Raw genomic sequence first — 17969 nt, 5'->3', positions numbered from 1 at the left:
AATGCTGGCTTGAGAAAGTTGTTATGAAAGCCAAACCAAAATCTTCCCTAGTATTGGCCTCCAGTGGTTTATCAGCCAGGAGATTACGATGGTCTCTCTGGCCCACTTCTCTGATGGTGAGGTCAAGGTTTGCCCCATCATAGCCTTTAACCAATAATCTGGATTTTAGAATTTCTGCCTCTCTGTAGAACTCATTCAGATCTGTGCAGTTACGTCTAAGACGCAAAAATTGGCCCTTAGGGACAGCTTTCAGCCATGAAGGATGGTGACATGAATCGAGTGGTATATAACCATTTCTTTCTGTGGGTTTAAAGAAGATCGATGTGACAATCCTGCCCTCCACTATAGAAATATCTAGATCCAAGAAATGGATCTTGCTAGAGCTTTTTTCGTGAGTTAGGACAATACCCCTATCGTTGGAATTTAGGGTGGAGATGAATGAGTCAACCGAGTCATCATCGCCATCCCAAATACACAAGACATCATCAATAAATCTTCTCCAGAAGATAAGACTTGGTGATCTGTCCAGGAGTATGGTGTCTTCCTCCCACTTGGACATAAACAGGTTGGCCATGCTGGGGGCAAATTTAGCCCCCATGGCCACACCCCTTATTTGTCTATAGTGGGTCCCATTGTGCCAGAAGTGGTTATGCTTCATAGCAAAATCAAGCAATTCCATTGCTAACCTACAATGTGTGTTTGTCAAAGAGGAGTTCTGTGACAAAAAATATTGTACCGCTTCATGCCCTAGATGGTGGGAGATGGACGTGTACAGTGATGCCACATCTGCTGTAACCAACATGTAGGAGGGTTTCCAATCAATATTATCAAGAAGATTAATGACATGTTTGGTGTCTTTTAGAAATGAGGGGGTGCCCATCACCAGTGGTTGCAAGTAAAATATACTTGCCTATTCTAGGCAAGTAAACATAATGTGTCTAAGCATTATGACTTAAAACACAATAAGGACCCAAAGGGGACTGTTTTTATAGCCCTGGAGAAATATGTTCCCCATTGGAGAGGTAGTAATGGTAAGAGAACAATTTCTAGGGCCGAAACTAACTGGATTTATAAGTTGGGGTGCCATGTCCCTGGGGGACTTAACGTTGAGTGGGACATCAACTGTTTTATTAATAATAGCCGAGGGTCCCACTCATACTTAGTTCATTCTTAACCCCAGGGTTCACTCTACTGTTTACCTTTCATTATTGACATGCAAAAGGACGCAGGTCTTTGTATTCCAGAATTGCTATTTTTTACTATTGTATAGTCTTTCTATTGTGCTGTCACCATTATATGGCATTTGGGATATCTAATCTCCATGGCACCTTGTGTATATTTATAATTTTTTTTTTAATTTTAATTTTCTATGCTCATATAATTTTTTCAAAATGAGTACGGAATACCCATGCTTCTGCTCAAATAGATTTTTGAGCCAATTGGCATAATTCCATAACTAGGAATATTTTTACATTTATTATTACGATTTGTGATGTAATTTAATTTATATCTCCTGAGCGGTAATACGCCTTTTTAACCACAAGATGGCATGGTGATTTCCATCTATAACCAAATGGTAATACTGGCCTATTGTATGCTCCGTTTTATTTCCGCCTTTATCCAATGAGCTTGCTTTGCTCACGCTTTGGGCTGTATAAATAGCGTGTGCGCAGTGATGCACGTGTGCCCCTGATGACGTCATTACGACGAAACGATCGTCGGGCAGATACACACGCACTGCGCATGCGCCAACGGCCTCAGGCGGTCTGGTAATATACGGAGCTTTCTTATCCTTTCAAGGACTTTGTATCACTCTCTATGAATGAGAGTAATTTTATGTCGTTCAACTTTATCTTTTAAATAAATCCCCTCGTTTTATACGCCTAAACTATGGGATAGTTTTTTTTCTCCCCACATGGTGTTTGATAACACATGCTAATTTACCCCTATGCGAGTTCCATCTGGAAGCACTGATTTACCCCTATGCGAGTTCCATCTGGAAGCACTGGTTAACCCTATGAGGAGCTGAGGATTCTACCATCTGATCTTTGGAGAGACGCCGACTTGCTTGTGACATCTCAAGGGATTATAATCTCCTACCATGCTTGTTTAGACTAATCCTGAAAGGGAATAGTCATAGGCTTTCCGGTAAGCCTTTATTCTCACTGGTGTTGGGTCACCGATGTCTGATTTTTCCTTCTCCTCCCATGTGGATTTCTGAATTGGATTCTCATGGCTTTCATCTTTTCATCACCTGATTTGGAAGGGGTTAAATACTCCTAAAACCTCTTCTGTGGACTTTATTTGTTTTGATTTGCACGTTATGTGCTAAACTAGTCATATTACTTATATTATTCACTATATTTGTTGATTCATATATTTATTTACTGGACACCTGTTGTGCAGCGCTACACTGTTTTGCACAGAGTTACAGTAATTTTTCTGTTTTCAATGTTTTTGCACATTTATCTATTGAATTAATTTTCTAAATGATTCACATCACTTACAGTTCAAACATTTGTTACTTTATATATTCATCTATAGGGTATATATGTTGTCCAGCACTACACTGTTTTTTTCACCTACAGAGAGGTGTGACCACAGATCCACGCAACCTATATGAAGGCCCTGGACCAGTTGGTCCGCTAGCCTAATCACTTTGGGAGAGAGTCGCGCTCCTCCCCTGTCCAGTGCAAAATGCCACATCGTGATTATCAGTGATTAGCATCAGAATTACACCACCCTGAGTTGTCATTCAAGGCAGTGGGAGAGATAACCAGCACTCATCCTCCTCCATTCATCATTTCTGTTTCTCCAAAAGGGGGAACAGGTCTGAGTAAATGAGACCCCAGAGTAGTGGCCCAATAGGCCGCTGGTCAGACCCCAGCATGAAAACATGGAAAGGGTCAATACTTCGGATCTGCTATCAGTCAGATCCATATAAGTGGGGGTCCCGTGCAATAGGGAAAGTATCACCTATACATGCCCGGAGGGTCCACCACCGGAGGGGAGGCCCACCTCTGGAAAGGGCTCCCCTCAAAAGGAGCACTAAACTGCCCAGCGGTGAGGGACTACAAAAGCCCTCAGCGGCTTTTCTCATTTCGCATACAACCGCAATAGAGGTAGCCGTCGGCCCGGTCCGCTGTGAATGGGACAACACCACAGGCCAGTCATGTGCGGACCTTGGAGCAAAGCTCACTGGCCTCCCCAGGAGTCATGGGGCATGTCGTAGCAGACCCAGCCTCTTTGCAAGGGTGTGCTCACGCTCGCTGGCCGAACTGAGAAGACGACAAGGATCTATAATATCCAGCCTGTCTCTCAGCCGACAGTTGACAGAAGTCAAAAGACAAAATAAAAATAAAATAAAATCTTTTCCTCAGGGCGCTGGGCAGAACGAAACTGGAGGGTTATGTCTGGAGGGAACGCTGTTCAACTCTGTTAATGTAACATGTATTTAACATGTTTCTGCCTAGTCCTCTCCTGTTAACAGGGAACATAACCCACTTGTCAAGATTTAAGGAGCTGTGTCCGTCCATGGACGATAAGAGAAATAGGATTTTTTATAACAGCTTACCTGTAAAATCCTTTTCTTTGAGTACATCACGGGACACAGAGTCTTAATCATTACTATGTGGGTTATAGTCCACCTTCAGGTGCTGGACACTGGTGTAATCAATTAGAACAGGAAGTTCCCTCCCTATATAACCCCTCCCATACTGGGAGCACCTCAGTTTTTGTCGCAAAGCAATAAGTGTCCCAATATCCCCAAACAAGAGGGGTGGGAACTCTGTGTCCCGTGATGTACTCAAAGAAAAGGATTTTACAGGTAAGCTGTTATAAAAAATCCTATTTGCTTTATCGTACATCACGGGACACAGAGTCTTAATCATTACTATGTGGGACGTCCTAAAGCAATGCTTACTGAGGGGAGGGAGACACAAACAACGCAGACTGCCATCAGACACGAGGACCTCTAATGCTGCCTGCAGCATATTGTGCCAAAAAAGGCTGCATCCTCCTGCCGTCTTATGTTCACTTGATAGGATTTAGTGAACGTAAGCACAAACGACCAAAGTTGCGGCCTGGCAAATCTGAGTCATAAAGGCTTGGTAATGCCCCACGCATGAAGAGCTTACTATCCTGGTAGGGTGCACCCCAAAAGAAAAAGGGGGAAGACCTGTCTTTAACCATAAGCCTGAATAATAACCTGAAGAATCAACCTTTGACAATAGTTGATTTAGACCATGAGTCTCCAAACTTTTTAGCCCAAGGGCCACATTGTAGATTTTACAAATATTCGCGGGCCTAAAAAATGTATTCATTATAAATAAATGAATACAATTTAAATAATCTCATTATAGCCTTTCCGCATGTCTGTGTCCCCATCAGAATCTCCTTGCACATTGTGTCCCTATCAGAGCTTTTTCACACATCTGTGTCCCCATCAGAGCTATTCCACACCTCTGTGCCCCCCATCAGAGTCTCCCTCATATCAGTGTCTCCAGCAGAGTGTCCCCCCAGCATCAAGTTCCCCAGCAGAGTCCCCATCAGAGTGTCCCCAGCATCAAGTTCCCCAGCATCAAGTGCCCCATCAGAGTGTCCCCAGCATCAAGTGCCCCATCAGAGTGTCCCCAGCATCAAGTTCCCCATCAGAGTGTCCCCAGCATCAAGTGCCCCATCAGAGTGTCCCCAGCATCAAGTTCCCCATCAGAGTGTCCCCAGCATCAAGTTCCTCATCAGAGTGTCCCCACAGCATTAAGTTTCCCATCAGTGTTCCCCCAGCATCAAGTTCCCATTTGCCTCTTGCCTTTTGCAGACTTCAGCTCTCCTGCACCTCCCTACTCCCGCCCGCTGCTACACACGTGGATTGATTTCTAATACAAACAGCAGGCAGGAAGCCAGGAGGTGCCGTGCTGATGACCTCACTGGTTGCTAGGACATCAGTGCTCCCAGCAGCCAATCTTCAGCATCGCCTCAGCACAGCGTGGAAGCATGGGAGGAGCAGATTTGTTTGCTGGACCTGCCAGACATACTGCCGATAACAGCAGCTGCTTTTAAAAAGCAGCAGATCGGCAATGCTATGTTGGCAGAGTCTGAGCTGCGGGCGGAGAGAACGGACTAGCGGGCCGGATGTGGCCTGCGGGCCGGGGTTTGGAGACCCCTGATTTAGACGCTGCCTGCCCTTTGCTGGGGCCTCCTGGTAGCGCAACAACATCAGTCTTCTGTATCCGAGCAGCCGCTTCAGATAGGTCTTGACCTCTCTTACTAAAACGAGAGAGCGTGTAGCCATTTTAATAGCTGATCCGAACACTGCCCGCCCACATCTAGGGTCTTCTGGCAGCAAAACAAAATGTTAGATTTTTTAACTGCTCATCTTTATTGAGAGAAAGCAATAACCTCTCCTTCCGCGGACCAAGGTCCTGAAAAAAAGAAAAGGAAGGCAAGAATATCTTGATTCAAATGAACACTAGATCCTTCTAGACAATAAGGTCGGGTGAGGATTTAACATCACCCTTCTTGTAAAAATTATTAAGTATGGCTCTATACAAAGAAAGTTGCCAATACTATCTTGCGGAGGCAGCCGCAACCAAGAACACCAATTTCCTCTTTAGAAGGATGAAGGGAAATTATGGTGCATCAGCCCAAGGTGCTGACTTTGTAAGCCAGCAACACTACATCCAATCCTCCAAGCACAAGGGCGCCTTAACTGGCTGACTTATACCCGTCACCCCTTGTATAACGGCCCGGATCAAGAGTGACACAAGCGACCCTTGAAAATATTGACAAGGCTGAGATCGGATCCTTGATGGAACTTAAAGCGGGAGTTCATCCATAAGAAAAAAAAATCAAAAAATCCCCTTAGATTCCTGCTCGTTTTGTCTAGGGGAATCGGCTAGTTGTGTTAAAATATGAGCTGCACTTACCTGTTTTCGAGATGCATCTTCTCCGTCGCTTCCGGGATATGGGTCTTCGGGAGCGGGCGTTCCTTCTTGATTGACAGTCTTCCGAGAGGCTTCTGACGGTCTCATCCATCGCGTCACTAGTAGCCGAAAGAAGCCGAACGTCGGTGCGGCTCTATACTGCGCACCGACGTTCGGCTTCTTTAGGAAAATCGTGACGCGTTGGATGCGACCGTCGGAAGCCTCTCGGAAGACTGTCAATCAAGAAGGAACGCCCACTCCCGCAGCCCATACCCGGAAGTGGCGCAGAAGATGCATCGCGTAAACCAGACCTGGGCAAACTACGGCCCGCATAAGGCCAGGAGGACCTTTTAATGCGGCCCCCCCGCCGCCGCCGCAGCTGCCACGTTAATCACCGCGGCGTGGAACATTACAGACAGCGTTCGTTTTGAACAGCTGTTTTGCCCGCCGCGCATAAACACTCCCCCTTGGACGGATCTGTCCAATCGCGAGCAAGGGGGAGTCACAGACACTCCCCCTTGCTCGCGATTGGACAGATCCGTCCAAGGGGGTGTGTCTATGCGCAGCGGGGAAAACAGCTGTTCAAACGAACGGCACCTAGCAAGCAGAGTGATCAGGACATCAGGAGGAGGAGCCGAGGACGCCGCGGCCGCCCCAGCATTCGAGTCCACAGCGTGAGGGAACTCAGGGAAGTGTGGGGTTGGGGGGTGAGGAGTGGACAAGGAGGTGAGAGCTGCAGTGCTGACTGTGGCCGACCACGGACCTGACTGACAGTGTGTGTAAGCCAGCCTCTCAGACACTGAAAGAAAAGTAAGTATAGCTGTGGCATGTGTGCTGGGGGCCTGGGGCCTGGGCAGCTTTTACTTCCTCATGGTACTGTGCACTGTCTGTCTGCATTAGTTTGTCCAGTGGCCTGCGGCTGGTGCTCAAATTTTTTTTTGGGGGGGGGGGGGGGCGGCGCAGACGAAAAAACAAAAAAAAAATTGAAGCCTCACTGTGCCCATCATATGCAGGCAGCCACTGGGCCCATCAATTGTCACCACTATGACATGCCATCAAACGCAGCCACTGTGCCATCAATTGTCGCCACTGTGCCATGCCATCAAACGCAGCCACTGTGCCATCAATTGTCGCCACTGTGCCATGCCATCAAACGCAGCCACTGTGCCATCAATTGTCACCACTGTGACATGCCATCAAACGCAGCCACTGTGCAATCAAACACAGCCACTGTGCCATGCCATCAAACGCAGCCACTGTGCCATCAATTGTCGCCACTGTGCCATGCCATCAAACGCAGCCACTGTGCCATCAATTGTCGCCACTGTGCCCATCAAACGCAACCACTGTGCCATCACACGCAGCCACTGTGCCATCACATGCAGTCACTGTTTAATCAATTGTTATTGATTAAACAGTGGCTGCCTGTCCCCAGCGTCTGTCCCCCTCCTGTGTCATGTCCCCAGCGTCTGTCCCCCTCCTGTGCCATGTCTATAACAAGTACTCGTACCAGTTGTCCAACAATGATATTTACTGCTTTTTATAAAGAAATACAATTGATTTTATGCAGTATTGAGTTTAGCCTTTTGGCCCGGCCCTCCAAAATATTTTTAGTTTCTCATGTGGCCCCATCGAAAAAATAATTGCCCACCCCTGGCGTAAACGGTAAGTACGGCTCATATTTTAACACAACTAGCGGATTCCCCTAGACAAAACGAGCATTAATCTAAGGGGAAAAAGTGTAATTTAGGGGTGAACCTCCGCTTTAAGGCTAGCTCCATCTCCTTTCCAATGTAGGAAGGCAAGAATTTTACCTATGACATACTATCAAGGATGCCACCCCTTGGTTTCACACCAGGAACATGGGCCTTCCAGATCCTAGGATATCTGGTCCTGGAGGCCAACTCTCCTGTATGAATGAAGGTAATTGCCGCTGATTCTGAAAGCCCCGATCCTCAAGAATACGGGCTATAACAGCCAGACCATTAACACCCCTGTATGCAAGACAGGATGTAACCCTGCGAAGCAGGCCAGGACAAGCTGTAAGGGGCCCTGGTTCCTCTACGATCACCTCTGCTGTCCCTGCAGTCAGGTCGTATGGGCTATGCCGAAGCAATTAGGCCAGCTTCCGTTCTCTTCTGATGTAGCATGGAAGCCACGAAAGTTGCGGCCCTGGGGGGGAGAAAACACATAAACCAGCGACAACTGGTCCCCCAGGATCACTAACATCTGTCCCGCATGCGGGTGGATCCTTTGTCCTTGACACAAAAGCTGTTCAATGTCTTGTTGAACCTGGACGTCAACACCCTTTATGTACAGGGTACCGTTTGACATTTGGCCAGAAAAAAGTCGGGGCGTAGAGGCCAATCTCCCGGACCCGATAGTTGATGGCTCCAGCGATTCGCCTGCCAATCTAGCATTCCATGAAATGACAATAGGCGAGGCACAAGCTCCTCCCTGGTAAACAAAGTAAACCACTAGAGAGGCAAAGTCAGATTGTATTCAGACAGAGCAACCCTGTAACCTAAATGTTCAGGCCCTTAAGCCAGATGCTACATCCGTAGCTCTAGAAAGCTAGCAGATAAGGCTCCCTTGGAGCTTGACCACGTTCCCTGTGCCGTGGTCTCTTCCAGGCCTGGATTCCATCCCTAGAGGACAGCCCTCGCAACCTGCTCCCAGGTAACGGGTATGAAAGATATTCCCTTCTGCCAATCATTCAGTTAAGAACCATAAACTGAAATTCCAGCATATCCCTGGGACCAGACTCTGAGGATAATGCTAGGTTAGGATCCACTCGTTCCAGGCCGACAGAATAATGTTTATATCAGCCTTGAATAAAACTGAGCATAGGGAACTGTGTTTGAATGAAGCCGGCATATTCCGTCTAGACTGGGATCCTAACCCAGGAGTTCCAGATATTTAACCATGCTGGACTCCCCTTGGCCCAGCCATGCTATTGACTGATCTGTCAGCAGGGGTTTGCCTCTGTATTACTGGTATACCCTGGGCCTTTAGCCCTGCTAAAGGCGGGCACTAGCAGCCTTGTAAATAAACACACATGCAAATAGCTCCCTATATGTGCATGTGGCAAGCTTTAAAGCCATATGCCTCTATGGAAGTGTGTGTTCATGGAAGCGTGAATTCATACAAATATGTTTTCAGCAAAAAACATAACAAAAGGGGGCGTGCTGCATACAAACATACATATAGCATAGGAGCTATGAACAAGCATCTTGCAAGCAAGTATGCGCTATGAACATGTTATGCAGCATTGTGCAACCCGTACCCCTACAGACACATATTCCTATGCAAGGCCAAGGAATCCTGTATAATTAAGGAAACCTAATTATCATGCCTCATATCTTTATGCACTCCAGCATTTTTATGCGATTTCAGGCATTCCTGTGGAAACAAGCCTCTCTGTGTGACCAAATATCCTTGGGTAATCAAGGACCCGGGTTATCAAATAACCATGTGTGATCCCGCATCCTTATGCACTGCAGCATTTTTATGCGACTTTAGGCATTCCTGTGGAAACAAGCCTCTCCGTGTGACCAAATATCCTTTTATAATCGAGGACTCATGTTATCAGGTAACCATGTATGATCCCGCGTCTTTATGCACTTTAAGCATTTTTATGGAATTTTAGGCACTTTGCTGTGATTAAACGCCCTTATGTGACCATGTAAAATCATACAAACAAAAAAACATGTATATTTATGTGATCAACAATAAAACATGCTTTGTTACCTGTTTTTACCTCACATGCACTTTGAATATTCCGAACTCATGTATTTCATACAAACATGCGGACTGGTAAAGAGGCAGTTATGCTCTGCAGATGTGCGTCTCCGCAAACCTGCAACGTTAGCCATGTGCACAGCAGCAACTGTGCACCCTCCTCGTTGTGCATTCGGTTAGACTGCAGCCAACACCAGGATGAGGACTTTATAGAGACAGAGGCTCTGGCCGTCTAGGCTGAGGGAAGCTATATGCAGCTTGAATCTCAGAAAAAAAAAGACTGCAGCTGCACCAGAGCTTGTGGGGCTTCTGATGGTTTTCTCCTCATTAGGCTGACACCTGTTATCTGTTCTTTGACAGTGAACCTTCATCCTCAGGTTTTTCAATCCCTGGTTTGAGGATTTAGAGCAGGGAAAGGGACACACCCTGTTTTCTGCTTGTGAGGGTGCTGTGAATATAGCAGTTAACCTCTTATAGACCCATAAATGCAATGCAACAAAATATATGCAGAGTGACTGCAATGTTGGGGGAGGCTCAACGCCTGACAGGGCTGATAGCTCATTATGTGAGCTGTCTCAAGTCTCTACAGGGAGGATAGTATCATGCAAGCATGATAAAGGGCCACCAGATTCAGGTGGTGATACCCCTTCCTACCCCTGAACCCTCTTTTACGGGGAGACAAAAAAGTCCTAAGCCAAAAGCAGAGGAACTTAACCCTGGCGCATCAACAGCTGAACTTAGTCTAGCAAATAATGCCTGCTAATCTGCACAGCTAAATGCCGAGTAGGTGTCTTAGATGAATCTGTATCCAACTTCCACGAGGTGCTAACGTGCCCAAGCTACTGTGTCCCCCTGGCTTTACAGAGCTCTGACGTCTGGGCCTTTCGAAGGGGCCGCCCTGCGTCTGTACCATGAGCCGGTGCGTGTGCGTCAGCGGCAACCACATCGTACCCCGGCCTACAAAGCGTGCCCCCCCTCGCGCACGTAGGGGAATGGCGGGGGGAGAGGGAGATCCCCCAAGGAGTGCCGTGGACCCGGACTACGAGGGACCCCCCCATCGTGGCAGAGCCCGAAAAGGAGGAAGTAAGCCGCACCATAGATCAGCTAACCTTGAGCTTCCGTTCCTGGAAAGCATGGTAAGTGAAACACCAGGCATGTCCTTTTACTGCCTTTAGTGGTGGAAAATAGATAAGACAGACACACTCATGACAATCCTTTGCATAGGACTTAGGGGTACCAGCCTCCTGAAGGGGAGATCTATGGGTAATACAGCCATCCTGTCTCAAACATAGTGGTTTCTTTGCCCAGGCACACATGCATTATAGGCAAGACCCAATAGCCCCTTCAGCAGAGGACTAGGACCCACTTAGGGGAGGTATATGGGTGCCAGAGCCATCCTGTCTCAGAAGACATAGCGGTTAAGTTGCCCATGCATAGAAGCATAAAAATAGGCGAGACCCATAATCCCCAATGGAGAACCTACTGTCGGACCAAGTCCCATAGGTACCTCCGCTTACCTTTCCACGCTGCAGGGTATTGCAAAGCAAGAGGCCCAGCCTTCACCCCTCACCATGGGCTTCGTCTCAGACCTTCAGGGACTGGGGTCCATAGCAGGTCACCTCTCCCCTGGACCTATACAGCACCCTGGCAACAGAAAAAAACATTTGGTCTTTGGTATCGACCAATGCTCTGGAACCCAGGGTCCAGCTCTCAGAGAGAAGCATTATAGGCAAAACCTTGTTCTTCGTACCGAGGCCCGGGTACCGTCCACTTTGGCTATGAAGCACCTTGGACGGATCCGGATTCTGTTGAGGCTTTTTAAATCCAGCATGGATCCCTCCAGTGGAGCTCCTCAAAGCACATGTTCACTCGTGACCAACACCTAAGACACTGGTGAAAAAACTGAGGTGCTCCCAGTATGGGAGGGGTTATATAGGGAGGGAATTTCCTATTCTAATTGATTACACCAGTGTCCAGCACCTGAAGGTGGAATATAACCCACATAGTAATGATTAAGACTCTGTGTCCCGTGATGTACGATAAAGAAATAATTTTTTTTTTGCTAGAAAACTACACAGAACCCCCAAACATATATGCTTTTTTTTGCAGACACCCTAGGGAATAAAATGGAGGTCATTGCATCTTTTTATGTCGCATGGTATTTACGAAACAATTTTTCTTTGAAAAAATTAATTAAAAAAAAAAACGTGAAAGATGTTACGCCGAGTAAATAGATACCCAACATGTCACGCTTTAAAATTGCACGCACATGTAATAGGAATAGTGTGTGTGATGGGTCCGCTTTATGGAGAGATATGGGGTCTATAAGACCCCACATCTCTCCAGGATGGAAAGCATCAGATAAAAAAAACAAAAAAAACAAACAGACAGACAGATCTGATGCTTTCCAGCCGAGATCGCCGCTTTGATGACATTCGCGGCCCGGACGTGACATCATAACATCACGCCCGGGCCTCCAACGGTCAGAGATGCTCTCTGTGCTCTCTATGCTCTTCATCCCGCAGCGGCGTATTCTTTCTCCAGGTCCCTGATTGCACAGGAAAGCCCTGAGCAAGGTTTCCTCTCTTGTCACCTGTAGGAACGATCAAGCAGCAGAACTGCCGCTATGATTGTTCTTACGGTGCACAGAATCGCTAGCAGAAAATAATGACATCTCATTCAGATAGCCCCACTGAAAGTCAAGGACGTCATAGGACGTACTGCAGGCGGGAAGTGGATAAAGTAGTCTGGCTGTACAATTGCATGATGTAACAAGGTCTCCATGGGTTGAAACCCCTCCAATTTATATAGTTCAGTATAGCAAGAATTGTGCCACACTAGTGTAATTGATAGAAAGCCCATCATACCCAGACTATGTTTGACGGACGCACAGTAGAAGTATAGTGGGCATCGAGGCAAGGTAACAGGGTAAGCCAACTTCAAGTTGAGATATAGCAGGGTGGGTTGAGGATTCGTAAAATAACTTGGGAATCGGATCTGTCTGGTCCACATCTCTCCACCCCCATTAAATACTTATTTCACTCATTAAAATGCAAATCAATAACTTTTTTTGAAATGCGGCTTTCTGGATATATTTGTTGTTATTCTGTCTCACTGTTAAAATAAACCTACCATTAAAATTATAGATTGATCATTTGTCAGCGGACAAACATACGAAATCAGCAGGGGATCAAATACCTTATTTACCTCACTGTAAGGAACCCAAAAGCATTACACCCACACAAGGAAAAAATGGCAGCAGAGCACACACTAGGTACAATCCCAAAAAGGGAAGACGTTTATGAACAGTCTCATAAAAAGGTAGACCCATAGCGTTATAGAAGCCCTCTACAATGGCTGGGTAATATGATATGGGTTCATCCCCATCATCAGCAAAAACAAAAAAAATTCCAAACCCCTTCTTCCCAGCCTAACCCCTTAATATAAACCCCCTCCTCTCAAACTCACTATCACATGCAATGCAGGCCTCAAAATGTAGTGGCAGCAGATGACCTCCCTTGCAATGTGACCAGAGCTGAGAAGGAGCCTCACTCAGCTTTACATATGAATGAGTTGCTGCAGAGGATAAAGCCTCTGCATTCGGGACTCCAGTTAAAATGTGAGACAGTTCCACAGAATTCAGGACTGTTGTGAGGTATGCTGCAGTTTAACCATGAGAAAAGAAGCAGTTCTGAAGTTAACTAAAGCCTGTCAACACTGGCTCTTAACGTTTTTCAGTGGTTTGGGATGAGTACATATACATTTATTTTTGCAACAGCAATGTGGTAAACAATAAATTGCAGATTTCGAGAACGCAATGCTCAATTGGCTACATTGCTCTCTAAACTTCATGCAGCGGAATCTTTACACAAACATAGGCCCACGCCTGACCTGGAGACTGAATTGGGGACCCTACGCAAACAAATCACGGACCTTCTACTCTATAGGGCTAAAGCGGCGGTACAGATATGCCGAAAAATAGGCTACGAGGCGGGCAACAAATGCGGCAAGGTATTGGCCAGGGCGGTCAAAGAACAAAAATCGGCGGCGTATATCCCTCACATTGTCGGTCAGGGGGAGGTAGAGTTACACTTCCGCAACATATTTCCCGGGAATTCAGGGACTTTTACCATTCACTCTATAACCTGCCAAACAGAGACCCGCCGCAAGCGGACATTGACGAATACATATCGACTTCACAAATGCCATCTCTCTCCCCAGAAGCCCTAGAGGACCTTGAGGCCCCGATCACGCTGGAGGAACTCCAGATTGCCTTGGGATCCATGAAACCGAATAAGGCCCCGGGCCCGGACGGCTTCACCGTCCAGTACTACAAAACCCTTCTCCCGATCCTAGGCCCACGTATGGTCTCCTTCTTTTACGCTATAGGTGGGGGTTCGCAGTTTCCCAGGGACACCCTAAAGGCTCATATCACACTAATCCACAAGGAGGGTAAGGACTCGGGTTCCTGTGGGAGCTATAGACCCATCTCCCTTTTAAATACCGATTTGAAAGTATTTACCAAAATCCTGTCCACCCGCTTGGCGCACAATCTCCAGTCCTTGTCTCATCTTGATCAGGTGGGTTTCATCCCCACAAGGGAGGCCAGGGACAACACCATTAAGGTCCTTAACCTGGTCCACCTAGCAAACACAAACCACATCCCTTCCGTCTTTGTCAGCACCGATGCCGAAAAGGCATTTGACAGGGTCAACTGGAAATTCATGTTCTCTGTCCTCCGACACATTGGGTTGGGGGGAAGGATGCTGTCCTGGATAGGTGGGATATACTCCAACCCGACGGCCCAAGTAAAGGTGAACGGAATTCTATCGGACCCATTCCCTATCATGAACGGCACGAGACAGGGTTGCCCGCTGTCCCCTCTCCTGTTTGCCCTCTCTCTAGAACCTTTCTTGTGTAGAATAAGGCTGAACCCCGACATCCAGGGCCTTACTGCAGGGACCTTGCAATGCAAGGTCTCTGCTTATGCAGATGATCTCCTTTTTTCCCTGACGAACCCAACAATCTCTCTGCCGAATCTATTGAAGGAATTCCACACGTATGGAGCCATATCGAACCTTAAAATTAACTATTCCAAGTCAGAGGCGATGGGGGTGGCTATCTCCCCGCAGCGCATCTCAGCTATACAGGCGAGTTTTTCCTTTCAGTGGACCGACATGGCCCTCAAGTATTTAGGTACGTTAATTCCAGCTGACTTGTCAAAAGGCATTTGCTCTAAACTTCCCTCCACTGTTGGTTAAGGCCCGCTCCCTGCTTGATAAATGGCATAAAGGACTACATTCCTGGTTCGGCAGATGCAACCTCATAAAAATGTGCATCCTCCCCAAATTTCTGTACCTGTTCCAAGCCCTCCCCATCCAGATTCCTGCTTCCTTTCTTAAACAAGTACAAGGCCTTTTTACACGCTTTATCTGGGCTCAGAAAAAGCCCAGAGTAAATAAAACCCAAATGTCTCTGCCTAAGCAGAGCGGAGGCCTAGACGTCCCTGACATTAGAAGGTACCAACAAGCTGCCCATTTATGCACAATAGTAGACTGGGGGCGTAACGTGTCACATAAACTGTGGACTCAACTTGAACAGTCCCAGACCATGATCCCTTTAAAAAGCGCTCTATGGTGCATTGACGGTCTACCCCCAGGACTGAAATCCCACCCACTAATAGGTACCACGTTGAGGCTTAGCTCCCGCGTGGTCATGAGGGCGCTCCTGACGTCCGCGTCCTCACCACTTTTCCCGATTCTTGGTCACCCGGACTTTCTGCCGGGTCTCCACCCGGCGGAATACTCGGATCTGAGGGAGAAGGGTTGGGAACGGGCGTCTAGATTTGTGACATCGGGACGCTGGGCTTCGTTGGCTGAATTGACGGACTCTACGGGCGAATACAATCTCCCCTTCTGGAACGCGGTGCGGCTGCACCACTTCCTTCACTCTATCCCCGACCCGCAGAAGTTCTCACGTCCACTGACGACTTTCGAGGAATATTGCTCGGGGACCGGACCGGTATCGCAGACCCTCTCACAAATGTATTCGCTCCTAAACTCACCCCCCACACAACCTAGCTTACGCTGCCTGGAGAGATGGGAAACAGACCTTAACCGGACTTTCTCAATGGTGCAGAGGCAACGCATCATCACCTTAGCTATAAAGTCCTCCTCCTGCACCAGACTTCAGGAAACCAACCTCAAACTCTTTTCCAGATGGTACCTTACGCCCACCAGGTTACACAAGTGTTTCCCCTCTATGTCGGACCGCTGTTGGCGGTGCGGGGTGGAGGCGGGCTCACTACTACACATTTTCTGGTCCTGCCCAAGACTGGCGAACTTCTGGGCAGAGGTTCGCCGTATTACACAGACATTCACGGAGTATGTGATCCCGGACGACGCGTCGTTTTTTCTGCTGCACTTGTCAACGATGTCGGTCAAGTCCTACAAAAAATCGTTAGTATGCCACCTTGTGAATGCCGCCAAGGCATGCATCCCCCTCTGCTGGAAGCAGCGGTGCCCGCCGTCGGTTGGGTGCTGGCTGCGAAAGGTGGAGGAAACAAAACAGATGGAGGATTTGATTCTCACTGCGCAACATAAACACGAGGCCTTTACTGAAGTATGGGGTATCTGGAACGTTTTTATTTTCTCGGACGAGGGAGCCTCCCTACGAGGGTCCTGATGTCGTGTTGGTCGGAAGCGGTGCCGTCTACTTCCAACCCTGTCTGTATCCCCCATTCCATCCCCCCCCTTTTTTTCTTTTTTCCTTCCCCTTTTCCCTCTTCTTCTCTCTGCTACACCTGATCTCACTTTTACTTCTATTTAAGATAAAATTAAGCACGGGGAGGTTCTGGCTCTTTGATGCTATCCATGTTGGTATAGATTGCAACATACATGTCGCTATGACTGATCTCTAAGTATATCTAAATACAGTGTCATCTTACAATGTTGGCTGAAATGTATACATAACCCTTTTGTACTTCTCTTTTAAGGACATGTATGTCTTTGTTGTAATGTTGGAATTTCTCCATGCGTGCTTTCTCAATAAAATATATATTTTCAAAAAAAAAAATTGCAGATTTCATTTACTTTAATTTTTTAACTGGAAGAAAGAAAAATCTGATCAGTTGAAAGGATCAATATCCATAAAGGTTTGAAGTCTATTTTCTTTTCAGTTCTTTCCAATTTTCTGAGGTAAGCAATATGTCACTGATACTATAACAAACCTGCACATTTAATTGCCCATAAAATGTTAGAAGGCTCCTCCGGGTGATTACTATGGGCAAACTTCAGAGACAGTAGGCGACTTCTAAGAGGAAAAAATAAATAAAAAATTACTACATTACAAAAAAACGATACAGACGATGAATATGCATTGCACAAAGTTAAGACAGAACGAACAAGAGATTATATTATATTAATATATGTGTGTGTGCAGAAATGACAGCTGCTAGTACTCCCATATCTTTGTGCTCAAAAAACAAACCAAAAATCAATGTGCTGCGCTATACATAGAGATCAACATCCTTAAAATGTGCAAAATGACATATATCCCTGTACAAAAATTACTGTACTTATATTGGCGTATAACACTCACTTTTTTACCCTGAAAATAGAGGGTAAACTGTGCCTGCATGTTATATGCAGGGGGCTGTGGAAAGTTTTTCTCCTGAAACTTCCCTCTTAACCACTTCCAGACCTTAGGTGTTTTTCAGATTTGGTGTTTGCAAGACAAAAACATTTTTTTCTGCTAGAAAATTACTTAAAACCCCCAAACATTATATATATATTTATTTTTTTCTAACACCCTAGAGAATAAAATAGTGGTCATTGCAATACTTTTTGTCACACCGTATTTGCGCAGCGGTCTTACAAGCGCACTTTTTTTGAAAAAAAATCACTTTTTCGAATTAAAAAATAAGACAATAATAAATTTGGCCCAATTTTTTAATATATTGTGAAAGATAATGTTACGCCACTCTTTACGCATTTGCAGCTCCCCAATTTGGACTCGTCCTGTAGGATAATAGTTTCTATCGATATAGAACAGGCCTTTGACTCGGTGGACTGGCATTTTATGCATACAGTCCTGGAGTCAATGAGTTTTGGTCAGGCGTTTAGACAGTGGATCAACTTGCTTTACAGTGCGCCTAGGACGGCCATTCGCATGGGAGGGGCTACTTCTGAATTTTTCACAATAGGGAGGGGTACGAGACAGGGCTGCCCCCTATCGCCCTTTTTATTTGCCCTTATGATGGAGCCCCTAGCAGTGGCTCTGAGAGCGTCGGAGGAGGTGAAAGCCATC

The 17969-nt window shown here is 46.5% G+C and overlaps 1 protein-coding gene and 1 pseudogene across 1 annotated transcript in view; both read right to left on the bottom strand.

Moving 5' to 3' along the window:
• Nucleotides 1-17969, bottom strand: part of EXD1 (exonuclease 3'-5' domain containing 1) — a 220208-nt gene that overhangs the window by 140986 nt on the left and 61253 nt on the right. Inside the window, exon 5 of the mRNA XM_040332834.1 lies at nucleotides 16891-16973. Within this exon, the coding sequence (XP_040188768.1) occupies nucleotides 16891-16973 (83 nt within the window). The remainder of the gene's footprint in view (nucleotides 1-16890; nucleotides 16974-17969) is intronic.
• LOC120921467 lies at nucleotides 2727-2839 on the bottom strand (annotated as a pseudogene).

The sequence above is a fragment of the Rana temporaria genome, chromosome 13, assembly GCF_905171775.1.
Source record: "Rana temporaria chromosome 13, aRanTem1.1, whole genome shotgun sequence".
Lineage (NCBI taxonomy): Eukaryota > Metazoa > Chordata > Amphibia > Anura > Ranidae > Rana > Rana temporaria.
Note: the sequence above shows the minus strand (reverse complement) of the source record. Positions and strands in the feature narration are given on the sequence as shown.